At 44.2% G+C, this 13,321-nt stretch overlaps 1 protein-coding gene across 1 annotated transcript in view; it reads left to right on the top strand.

The window, feature by feature from the left end:
- Positions 1–13,321, top strand: part of LOC144772456 (uncharacterized) — an 81,629-nt gene that overhangs the window by 55,289 nt on the left and 13,019 nt on the right. The window contains exons 3-5 of the mRNA XM_078656792.1: positions 1,163–1,306; positions 4,397–4,540; positions 10,387–10,530. Coding sequence (XP_078512918.1) covers positions 1,163–1,306; positions 4,397–4,540; positions 10,387–10,530 — 432 coding nt within the window. The remainder of the gene's footprint in view (positions 1–1,162; positions 1,307–4,396; positions 4,541–10,386; positions 10,531–13,321) is intronic.

Here is a 13,321-nt window from a genome sequence, read left to right as displayed (position 1 = left end):
AGCTGAGCATCAATTGGTGTGATGGGCTGAGCAGAGAGGACCTTGCTCCTGGTGGGGCATTTCTAAGCATTATCAGGCTTTACTAAGGATCTACATATCATCTTGTATCTCAGAGCCTGATGGATTACTACATGAATACATCTTCTATATCTAACTACAAGTCATGTCTAAGCCATCTTACATCGTTTTAACACAATACAATGAAATTGGTTCCTTTCGTATGTCACTATCACCTGTCCATTGAGGAGAATGATCAGGAGAAACTGTCTTTAAGCTGTATATTCCACCAGAAGTAACTGTAATCCTTAACGATGTTAGGTAAATAACCATGTTCTCTCTCACCCCTAGCCTCCTAAGAGTCTACAATTGCAGCTGGGGGGGATAAAGTAAGGGCCAGGAACGGTCACTATAAAAAGTAAACAGTACTTCAATTTATGAAGCCTCGCAAAGCCACCCAGGCCTCATGAATCATGAGCAAATTGCTGTATTGCCTTACTCTGCACCCAGGAGGCGTTCCGTGGAAATTGCAGTGGGTTTCCCCACTCAACACCCATGGAATTTAATGCTGCTCCAGATTTACAAAGTGATGTAAACCTGGTGAAGCGCCAAGTCCGTACGCCTCCTCAGGTGAGGCGTAACGAGGAGAAATGTGTTTATTTCTCATAATTTTTTCCTCTTACTATTTGTGCTTAGAATAGTCCTTCCTGCACAAAAACAATCCTGCATCCAACGGAGGCACCTTTGCATATGGTGAAAGGGTGCCTGCTTTGTCACTAGGCTGCTGAAACGGCGCCAGTGCAGAGAGAAAGGGCAGGAATGAAGCGTATTGCTTAAATACAATGCATTCTGCCCCTTCACTTTGGTGTAGGGCACAACAGCACAGTTCCTTGCTGCTCTGCCCTATACCAAAATCAAATAAATAAGCCCAGTAGTGTCTCCTAATTAAAGTCCAATCTTGGCACACTTAACGATGTCTACTGATTTCTCTCTGCGCATCTGTGCCTTAGGGAGTGGTGGAGGTTGACCGGCTGCTCCAAGTCATTGTCAGTTGAAGAGACAGTTTATGTCAGTGCTAATGACTCTTATTGCTTCATCGACAATTCAGTAAAACACGCTTTCCACTTGCAGGTAACTGATGCTGCATTTTGCTTTGTTTGAGCAGATAAGAAGGAGTGCTCCCTGGAGCCCAAGGACAGGACAGACTGTGGCTACAAGGGCATCAGCTCTGAAGAGTGCCACAGGCGCAGCTGCTGTTTTGATTCCAGCATCCCTGGAACTAACTGGTGCTACTACTCCCGGTCACAAGGTAAGCAGCTTACCCTCAGGGGGTGTCTGAAAGGTTGCTTCTGCTGCTTTTCTCTTGTTGACAGTAAAACACTTAATTTTTAGATGCTTACTATCCAGTCAGTGCCCTATGACATTTGCATTAAAAGAGCATTGTTGTGAAGGCCTTGGGTCAAACTTGTGCCATAAGAAATCAGGGCCAAATTTACCAATACCAACAAACCTTGGTTGATGGAATTCAAGAGTAAGTCAGACCTAAGTCAGAATTAAGACACTCACTCTGCTATTCACTGATCATGGGCAGCCAGCCATTCTGGCACCTCCTGATAAGGAAGGGGATAGACCAATATAATGGGTGGAATATCTAATGACTTACACAGGTTCTCTTGAGCCCTACAAGAGTCAAGAGGCTCATAAAAAGACATTTTAAAAAGTTTGCTTCAGGCTGCAGAGAGAGCATTATGCTATGCAATGATAACATGTGTGACCAATTGTAGTAGATGCTGGAGTAATGTCTTTTATCACACATCTTCAAGGAATCTGCAGCTGTCAGACTTGAACATTGTAGGTTTTATTCTGAAAAGTCCAGATTTCTCAGCATGCTATATTGAATGGGTTTGTGCCACAAGGAAAATCAAATACTGCCACAAAATGGATAAATTGGGACAGGGTTCATTGTAAAGTCCAGAGCTGCCGACTTTGGAGCTGGGGAGTCTTGTTCGATTCTCAGTATTGGCTCAACATCCTGTGAATCTGGGCAAATCATTTAATCTTCCCTACCAACCACAAAATAAATGGGTCCTTGTGTAATGCAACTGGTGCTCACGAAAAGTGCTCCAATCTCTTCGGGTCGAGTTCCCGCTATGTAAAACTGTAAATAAATACAACCAGAAGAGCAAACGTTGATAGAGCAGATAATGGTAGTTAAAGCTCGGTACACGGCAACATAAATGTATGTATTTACTTGATGTTATTTTAATAGTTCTCTTCGAAGCACTACAAATGAGCACAGGATGAAAGAAGGAGCATCAGTTATCAGTGTCCTGGGTGTTTAGGTGTGTTACCTCTGCCCATAAGAGGGACAGGGCACGGGATGAGCATTGACTTAAGTCTTCTAAGCCCATGTGTGCTTTATCTAGTCCTTAGCAGTGGAATTTGCAGACTGCTGTGGAATTTCAAAAGTCTTCTTCAAAAAGAGTCATCCCCTCAGCATTTTTGTCCCATCACATCCAAATCCTCCCCAGGTGTAAAGAATTTGAGAAGAAGCATGCAATAAAAGAGATTTCGGGGCATGTTTACGGGCCCCTTAGCATCACTCTTGCACCACACAAAGTAGTGCAAGAGCACTGCAAATCAAAAATGAGATGTATGAAGCAATGCAAAGCCCTCTTTTGTGGCCTCAGTGGCTTCATAAATCATGAGTAATGCAATGCAGTGCAAAAATGGCTACTTCTTGTTACTCTGTGCCAGGGAGCTGTTTCCATGTGGCTTGTGTGGGTATTCTCACGCAACATCCATGGATTCTAATGCAGTCCCAGATTTACTAGAAGTGGTATGTGCCAAAAACCTACACCTAACCAGGTGAGGCGTAAAGAGGAGAAATATGTTTATTTCTCCTCGTTTTTAACTCTTTGTAAGTGTGCTGCATTCTGTAGCACACGTAGAAGGAGAAAAAAGCACAGGGGATTGTTTTTGTGCAGGAAGGTGTCCTTTCCTGCACAAATAAATCCTCCTTACCATGCAGGCGCATTGGCACTAAGGGGCTCATTAGGATGGAGGATTTTCCGCATCCTCCGGGCCGGCGGAAGCCACCGCCGGCCCGGCGGATGCGGAAAATTCTCTGCGGACCCACCAAAGACCCATCGCCAAATTAGGATGGCTGGTGGGTCCTGGTTTCAGTCCGCCGCTTTTCCGCCGCGGTTGGCTTACAACCGCGGCGGAAAAGCTCTAACATGGCTGGCGGTGTCTATCAGACACCGCCAGCCATATTAGGATGGTGTAAAATGTATGCTTTTCTGCGGCGGCTTTTCCGCCGTGGAAAAGCATAAGGACCTTCACTTCGGGGGCCCGTTGCGGGCCCCCTGGGTGAAGGGGGGTGGGGGGTGCACATGGGAGGTACCTATGGTACCCCCCTGCATATGCGTGAACAAAGCAGCAGGCACCGCGCGGTGCCTGCCGCTTTGTGCACGCAAATGCGGTGCATGCATTTTTAACATTGCGGCGGGTGCAGCGTGAAGCTGCACCCGCCGCAATCTTTAAAGATAGAGGATGTGACCGCCCCCCCTGGCGGTCACAACCTAATTGCACTAGAGGGACCGCCGCGGCCCCTGCGGACGTTCCCTCCTCCTCTAGGGTGGCGGACGGACGCAAGTTCGTCCGCCATCCTAATGAGCCCCTTAGTACCAAAAGGGCACCTGAGCAGATGAAATGGCAGGAATATGCCTACCCTTTCCCTGTCATGCAGTCCAGTGCAGCAAGGTGACTTGCTACATTGCACTGCATGACTTGACCATAAATATGGCCCATTGAGTATGACTTTCAAATGTGAAATACAACAATATTCACAAGAAACAGTTATTTCAATTTGTGGCACCCAAGTGCATCAGTCCTCCCCAATGCTTTATTCTAGATGCCGTTCAATAAATGAATTGTGTTCACATTTCAATTGTTTAAGCAATCAAGCATGGTGCGCAGCTCACCCATTCATTGCATGGTTCTGTCACTCATCTAGGAAAAACATTCCTTTTAATTATGGGTCCTCACGTGAGGCTTTTAATAGCTGCTTTCACAAACCAAACAAAGCAGAAGCCAACCCATTGACTCCCTCATGCACCAAGGGGCATTTTGTACACTTCATTGATGTAAAATGCACACTTAACATGCTGCACCAGTCCTCTTGCAGTGCATTATGGTAAACACCCTTTTGAGATTGCTGACCACCAGTCTTGAGGGATGCAGACAAACTTTTTGGAAACTAATGCACCTCCATAACATCATCACTCACATCTATACACTGCCAATAGGCCAACAAGTGGCAATGGCAATGCTTTTAAAGTGATCATGTGCATTTGACAATGTTCGCCTAACATTTCATATAACCTGTTTGCAACAGATAAAAACCAGTGTGTGCTGAAACCAGCACAAAGAAGAGACTGTGGCTACAAGGGGATCAGCGCCAAGGAGTGTAACTCAAGGGGCTGCTGCTTTGACTCAAAGATCCCTGAGGTCATCTGGTGCTACTACACCAAGGAACAAGGTGAGATAGATGGCAACTTGATGATTGGTAAGGAGAAGCACCAAAGACAACACACATCTAATGATGCCAGATAAGCCCACACCCTCTGAACACAGGGTCAGGTCAACCAGGTAAAGCCGGCATAGTCCATCCTTCCCCCAAACCCCATTTCAATATAGCAATTGTGAGTACTCTGAGTAACTATAAATGCAAGACGTGGGCGAAATTTGCACAATTTACTTAAGCAACTATCTGATTTGCAAGATTATATTATCTTGATAGTTTGACCTCAACAAGTGGCAATCCAATCGTAGATTATGAGCAAATAACCATTGCCATGGTCAATTGTTTGAAAGATAATGGGAATTTTTCATCCTGAAAGCTTTCACTGTGAGTGTCCACAAATAAAACAAAAAGCCCCCCTGGTTTCATGGCCAATACCTGGAATGGCAAAATGCAAGTTAGTCAAAATTAAATTGGCTAATATATCATACATGGATGGTTGTTCCCACCAAAAATTCTGTATTAAACGTAAAGCTAGGCTAAAAAGTAATACATTTTCAGCATACCCAAAGAATTGGGATAAAATGATGGTGGAAATTTCGCCCAACGTCGTTAAGAAATTTTGGAAATTGGTGTGCATAGAGGTTCATGGCCGAGAGGCAAGAACACGAAGTATGGTATCTACATAGGGTTCGGTAGATTATTTAATGTTAGTATATGCAGGTAAAGATAATGTTAGCATTAAGAAGATGTCTACCACTGGCATAGAATTGCTCGCCTTATTCTCAGAATCTGCAATTAGAGATAATATCATGCAAACAAAATTAACTAGATCCGCTGGACCGGATAATAGGCCAGCACTCATATTAAAGACTAACATAAACTAGTGTGTGAAGTTCTATGCAGATGTGCTTAAACAATGTACACCTGCACAGACTTACCGTAAGAATTGGAAAGGGCGATGCTAGTTAAATTGTTTAATTGATGTGAGTGCAAACATTTATACCAAATTAGTGCTACAGGCTTTTACACAATGTTATGAAGAGTTGAATCTGAGTCCATTAGGACAGGGTGACTCTAAGCCTGCGCACTCTACTATCAATCTCTTCTTTAGCCTACGGACTATTTCGCATAAATCCTTAGAAACTGTAGGTTCTATTCTACTTTTTCTGTCTTTAACTTGATAGAACAATAGATGTTGTGGGTCACACTAGAAAACGTGGATACTCTATTGGGGATAGAGTTGGCTTATAAAGGAAACTGGTGGAGTTTGAAAAGTACTGCAATAAAAATAACTTAATAATTAATTCAGATAAAACTAAAATTATAGACTTTGGTGAGAAGGAGAATTGCGGTACAAAAGGGGGTGGTGATGGACGGAGCATCTGAACCAATCAAACACTCACATCCAGTACCTCTTTGGCCACCATAAGTGTGGCAGGGTATGCTCAGACGTGAGTCCCTTGCTCACTTTGCCACTGGATTCAAGCAAGCCGTGCTGAAGAAGGCTGGAATGCCAGAAACCAGTCCTCGGAAGCTTGTTTCGGGTCCAGGGAAGGCATGGCTTGGCAGTTCAGCTGGACTGTTCCCATGAGGCACAGGGTCAGACTGATTTGCAAGTAGCCATGTCTGAACTGGGGTGGCAGAGTGGGCTAAAGAATGGTGATGGATCAAACCCAGATCTTTTGACTGGGTGTGAGTGTTTGATTGCTTCTGATGCTCCGTCCATCACCACCCCCTTTTGTACCGCTTTGGCCGCCATAAGTGTGGCAGGGTATGCTCAGATGTGAGTCCCTTTGCTCACTTTGCCACTGGATTCAAGCAAGCCGGGCTGAAGACGGCTGGAATGCCAGAAACCGGTCCTCGGAAGCTTGTTTCCGGTCCAGGGAAGGCATGGCTTGGCAGTTCGGGCTGGACTGTTCCCATGAGGCACAGGGTCAGACTGATTTGCATATAGCCATGTCTGAACTGGGGTGGCAGAGTGGGCTAAAGAACGGTCATGGATCAAACCCAGATCTTTTGACTGGGTGTGAGTGTTTGATTGGTTCTGACGCTCCGTCCATCACCACCCCCTTTTTTACCGCTTTGGCTGCCATAAGTGTGGCAGGGTACGCTCAGACGTGAGTCCCTTGCTCACTTTGCCACTGGATTCAAGCAAGCCGGGCTGAAGAAGACTGGAATGCCAGAAACCGGTCTTCGGAAGCTGGTTTCGGGTCCAGGGAAGGCATGGCTTGGCAGTTCGGGCTGGACTGTTCCCATGAGGCACAGGGTCAGACTGATTTGCATATAGCCATGTCTGAACTGGGGTGGCAGAGTGGGCTAAAGAACGGGGATGGATCAAACCCAGATTTTTTGACTGGGTGTGAGTGTTTGATTTGTTCTGATGCTCTGTCCATCACCACCCCCTTTTGTACCGCTTTGGCTGCCATAAGTGTGGCAGGGTATGCTCAGACGTGAGTCCCTTGCTCACTTTGCCACTGGATTCAAGCAAGGCGGGCTGAAGACGGCTGGAATGCCAGAAACCGGTCCTCGGAAGCTTGTTTCCGGTCCAGGGAAGGCATGGCTTGGCAGTTCGGGCTGGACTGTTCACATGAGGCACAGGGTCAGACTGATTTGCATATAGCCATGTCTGAACTGGGGTGGCAGAGTGGGCTAAAGAACGGTGATGGATCAAACCCAGATCTTTTGACTGGGTGTGAGTGTTTGATTGGTTCTGATGCTCCGTCCATCACCACCCCCTTTTGTACCGAGAAGGAGAATAGCTTCATATGATATATTGGGCAGTCCAAAATTGAGGAAACCATTGAATTTAGGTATGTAGGGATGCTCTTCACTAATTCCCTGAGCTGGTCCACCCAAATAGAGACATTGAAAGCAAAAGCATTATCAACCATTAAAGCTTTACGTAACTTCAAACAAGACTTTGGAGGGCCTTCCCTCCAACTGTTTATAGTATCTTAGAAACACTAATCCCTCCTAACATTCTACACAGAACAGAAGTGCTTAGCTTAGACAAAAGTTTAGATTGGCAGAAAACAGGTAAAAAAACTACTATCTTTAACCAAACATACGATGGCATCTGCTAACTGAGTGGAGGCGGAGCTCCAATCCTGGTCTATGATTACAGTAACATTAATGTTTTGGAGCAAATCACTAACATCCGCACAACCTAAGAAAGCCAACCAATGTTGAGATGAGATCATCCCAAGTGATCTAAACTGGGCTCAAACAATAAGGAAACATCTGAAGGTGATGGTAGATGTAATGAAGATCAAGAATAATAATACGGAATATTCACTAGCCCACTCTTAGAAAGAATTAATAATGATGGGTGATTTAGAATCAAGAGATCGGGATCTTCGATGTTTAAGAGGAAAGCCCTCAGTTGGAGAACTCCTTGACACATGAGAGGCCAATTCTACATCCCCTTTTTTATTAGTCTTCTCCAAAATTTGCCATACTCTTTTTAAAACTGAAGAAGGATTACACAGACTCTATGCCCTCCCTTCTGGGATTCTTTAGGAATAAAGAAGGTATGAGTCGGTGTGGACTTCAGAGGGATTATACGATATACTGTTAGACTACCTATATGGCCATCTAGTTATGAATGGTTTTGCATTAGCTATTTGCGATTACCTAATTGATAATCGCAAATAAGGTACTGCAAAACCAAAGGGTGCCAGCGGACCTAAAGCCCCCGAGAAGCACTCCAAAAACAAATGTGCACATATGTGCACTAAATGGCTCTTTAAAAAAAGCATTTTTTGTGCATTTTTTAAATTGAGCATAGTTACCATTCACTTAGAGTCAATTGTAATAACATTTCCTAAATGCACCATTTCCATTTAGAAAATGCTTGGTACATGTACTTGGACAATCGCTAATTGTGATTTCTTGTATGTAGTTGCAATTTTAGGTAATCCTAAAAGGTAGAGACTTACCTAAAATGCACTGCCAAAGCCTTTCATACATCTTGAAAGGATATTTTGCATTCACAAACGGTCTAATTGTGGCGATGTGCACCGTTTGCGAACGCAAACTAGGTTGATACATGGAACCTAAAAATCAGGGCCAATTTGAGAAACCAGTTCTACTCTCAGATTTAATGCACTCCCATTGTGACCTCAGTACAGTTCCAATGTCTTTGATTAAAACATCTGGGTCTAATATCAAATAAAAGAAATATGTGATAAGCATGTGTTTCTAGTCTGAGGTATTGATATATGTGGGTTTTAATTGCAGGTGACCACGATCATGGGACTCGCCCTACACTCTAAACTACATTTCACGCCACTAATTTTTTCAGGTGTTAACAAAAAAACTTTGTTTTACACTTTAACTTCTATGCCAAATTTGCCTTACACGTACAAAATTCCACTAGTCCTTGGGAGTTTATCATTGCAAAGTGGGCCTTTTGCACACCAAAACTGGCAAGTGGGCATGGATTTGCTAACGTTTACACACCGCAACAAGGCACCGTGCTGCATTGTCTTGTATGAAAAGGAAAGAGCAAAATGGTGCCATATCTACTACTATATAGTGCACTTCTACTCTCTCACAGTGCTTGTGCATTTCATCCTAGCGCGAACACAGAATCCCTTGTGCAAAGGTGCAAGAGTGTTTGTTTTATAAGCAGGATTGTTATTGTGCATACAATTATACCTTCCTGCACAAAAACAATCCTTAGAGGTATGTTCCTCTTTCTATGAGTGAGGCAGAACACAGAACACATGGAAAGAGCAAGTAACAAGCAGTAATGACGATATTTTTCTTTGTTAACCCCTCCCACGCTCCTGGCGAGCTCAGCTCGCCATGAGCCACGGTTCTCGTGTGCTCATGACGAGCTGGGCTCGTCACGGCCATTAGAACGCTCACACGCGGGGATAATTCCCCTACTGTGCTGCTCGTTCTATTGAAACGGGCGTCGCCTGACGAGCTCAGCTCGTCATGAGCACACGAGAACCGTCGCTCATGACGAGCTGAGCTCATCATGAGCACTGGGGCGCTGTGCGTGCCCCCCTCCCCCCAGTACAGCAGGGGAATCGGGCCAGCAGTGAAGGGGTTAAACCAGCCTCACATAGGCACTCAATCCAGGTTTCATGCTTTTAGTAAAACTGTATTTGCATCAAAATACATGGGTGAATGCATGAACACCCATGCTCCACCAATGTAACGCCTACCTGATGCAGTGTAACGCAGCACAGCCTGTTGAGGGTCTAAGAGCCAAATCTGTGATGTCATCATGGGGAAAAGGATGTGTAATGTCACTTGTGCTAGCACAGTCAATTTCGTGAATTGACATCCATGGATATAAGACTGGAAATTTGTGCTTACAACAAAACATTAAAGGCAAAAATGGCGGGTGTGCCATGCCAAGTGATTTCTTACAACAATTTTTCCCTGACTCATGGCAGTCTAAGAATTGCTTTTCTATGCCTGTTTATAAAAAAGTCTTAAGTATGGAAAATGTCTTTGTAAATCAGTACCTAAGTGAAAACAGTATTTATAAGCTCTAAAGTTTCCTTAAGAAATTACATATCAATGAGCAATTACTAACACAACTGTTTTGTTTCACATTTTTCAGTCCTGTGGATATAGTTGATAACAATAGAAGAAAGACGTTCACATTTTGGCTTCAGTGGATGTTACTAAATCAGCTTCCTGGTGTCACTACAATCATTATCCTATGCAATTGGTGTTTTTTGTATCCTTCTTCTTGCGACAACATGAGAACGCCATGTTTATAACACCAGGAGTTTTGGTGTAAAGTTAAATTGATACTAACTTACAGCAGGTGTCACTATAGGCTGTTGGTGTGTTCCTAATGATGCTGACACATGCTATGATTTCTCTGCACTAAATAGATAAACGACAATGTGGCCTTAGACCTAAAGAGCGGACAGAATGTGGCTATCAGGGTATCCCAGAAAAGGAGTGTCTCTCCAAGGGCTGCTGCTTCGACTCAAGCATTCCTGAAGTGATCTGGTGCTACCACTCCAAGGCTCATGGTAATTACATAATGTCAATACCTTTACTCAGGTCATATGACCACTGCTTCTTAGACTTTTGTTACAACAAATTAACATATGCAGATATTGTGAAGGTACCCAAGAGTATTAACCTACCTTGACTTCCTTAAGGAAATGGTCGACCCCTACAACACATCTACATTTCCCTAACTTCTTACATACTTGATATGAGCCTTATCCTTAGGTGCCTAAATGGATCTGCAAAATGCTTTCAATAAGTGGTCACCAATGCCAAATGACTAGGCCAGGACGGTAAATTCCATTCCGCTTGAGGAATTTGCAAAATGTATGTAATTCCGCGTTCTGCGGAGAACGCGGAATTTCCAAAAATTCCACGATCCGCGGCTTTCAAAATGATTGTTCGCAAGATATTTCTCCCCGAGCACGCAAACAGAGTTCGCGAACAGGAAAAAAACACTGGGAACGGGCGGACCAAGCAATTCCACGTGCTTGCAGAAACTTTTTACTGTTTCGCGGAGCTTTGCGTAGCACAACTACGCAAATTCCGCCCACCCCTACAAATGATACTGTATGAAGCATTCTACGGGCACCATATTGGACATAAGCGCCATTATAACATGAGGCTTAAGTGCCAATGACATCAGTTCCTTTTTGTTTGCGCCTTCATTGACACAGGATTCAAAGCTAACAGTTTTAGTCTTTTCTTCATGTTTGTCAAGGTATTCTACTTTGTTCAGGATATACTCTTCAGGATTTTCAAGTTCTAGACCTTGTGAATCATGCCCTAAATCACTGTCTAACTTGGGCTACTTGAGAGATTTCATGCCTCTTTTATGGAGATCACATTCTTCACACCTCCTTTCACAAAAAACTCATGAGAATGAAGGAACACTCATTGTTGTCTTCAAAACTGATTGCGCAAATTAGTTTTTCTCCACCTGGCTCTCAGCTCAGCAAGCTGATTTCCAGAGTGAATGTTAGCAATATTCACCGCTGAATTCTCTGCTACACCTAGTGGCATAATGTAAAATGATGAGGCTCAGACCTGTAGAATGTGGTGGGGTGCCCTGACTGAATGGGGGGACCTTAAAAGGTGTGGCTGCCCTACACTACAGGGACTGACCCAAACCAGGCCCCAGTTTGACCTAAATACTCAATTACTTTTTCAGAGCTGTCACAGTTGTGGGTGGCATTCTTTGCAGATTCATCAAAAACGTTTAGCCCAACAGTGTAGCCATTAACAAAGGCAATCTAAGCACTGACTCTTACAGTTCCAGTGTTTAATATGACTGAATAATTGCTTTGGCTAGACTTGCATTGAAGACTTCAAGTATGATATGTTTGTTAGCCAGATATACTCGCACATTAACGGGAAATCGTATCTTTGTTACCATGAATCTTCCTAAATCATACAAGAAAAGATTCAAGGAGTTGATGCAGGATGTAATGGCTCTGTCAGAGCAGGGCATGTAGACTAATCTGAATGTGGCTGGTTCTTTGGCTAGGTTATTGGACTTCTTTCTGGTTCTGCGAAGGCATGTATGGATGAGGACGACCTGGCTCCTGTCTAATGGACATGACTGAGACTTAGGCTAAGAAGTAGTGGGTTATTGGGTTCTCATTTGGGTAAGCCAAGGATTGGCCAGTCCATTAGGAGACAGAATGGGATGTACTAAATACTCTGTTCCCTACATCCTCTGTGGATGTACAAACTACATTATGTTTTTCTGCTAACATCATCATTTGCTCAGGGAGCTCTTCAGAAGTTGTGGGTCCACATTACTCCTGTCATTCTGATATCCCTGGCTTGGGTCAGGAGGCTGTGGTGCACTGACCTACTGCAAACCAGTTCTGAAACCCCTCACATCCTTCCAGCAATAGAGATTCTATTGTCACAGAGACCTTCAGTTACCAAGGCTCTTGGAAATTGTAGCTCTCTCCTCATATGAACTTTCTTTATAGGTAATGGATATTTTGTTGGCAGCTAGATACCCTTCTATGAGGGTGGATGACTCTAGCAGATAGTATTTTTTTCTATCTATATAGTATTCTCAGTGCTTAGATCAGATTCTGCCAGACCTTTAGATCCTACGACTTATGGTTCTCTAGCAATGAAGTGTCTCAATATAAATGCCATTAAATAATACTTAGCTGCAAACTCTATTTGCATTCTTTATCCTGATCAAGCTTCATTCTTCAACATGCATTTATGGCCTTTTAATTGGCTATGACAATACATTGGGAAGGGGCATTAAAAAGCAATCTATCTACAATTGGTCTTCCCTTATGGTTAATCACTTTATAAGCCTGCTAGCAAACTGCCTCTGAAAAGTTTCATTGTGTACTAAGGGACCGATTAGGATGGCGGACGAACTTTGTCCGTCCACCATCCTGTCGTGGCAAGGGACTTCCGTCATAATGGCGGAGGTCCCGTGCGCCGAATTAGGATGCACCCGCCACAGTGGGGGGTGCATCCCGCATTTTTAACATTGCGGCGGGCGGTGCTGAAAACACCGTCCGGCGCAATGCTAAAAATGCATGTTGTGCGTTTCAAAGCACAACATGACAGGCACCGCGCGGTGCCTGCCATGTTGTACTTTGAAACGCAGGGGGGTACCATAGGTACCCCCATGTGCAACCCCAGCCCCCCTTCACCCTGGGGGCACGCAAAGGGCCCCCAAAGCAAAGACCGTATGCCTTTCCGTGGCGGCATTGCCGCCACGGAAAGGCATTCCCCAAAGCCCAACCTAATATGGCCGACGGTGTCTGATAGACACCGCCACCATATTAGACCTTTTCCGCCACGGTC

Source organism: Lissotriton helveticus, chromosome 8, assembly GCF_964261635.1.
Source record: "Lissotriton helveticus chromosome 8, aLisHel1.1, whole genome shotgun sequence".
NCBI lineage: Eukaryota > Metazoa > Chordata > Amphibia > Caudata > Salamandridae > Lissotriton > Lissotriton helveticus.
Note: the sequence above shows the minus strand (reverse complement) of the source record. Positions and strands in the feature narration are given on the sequence as shown.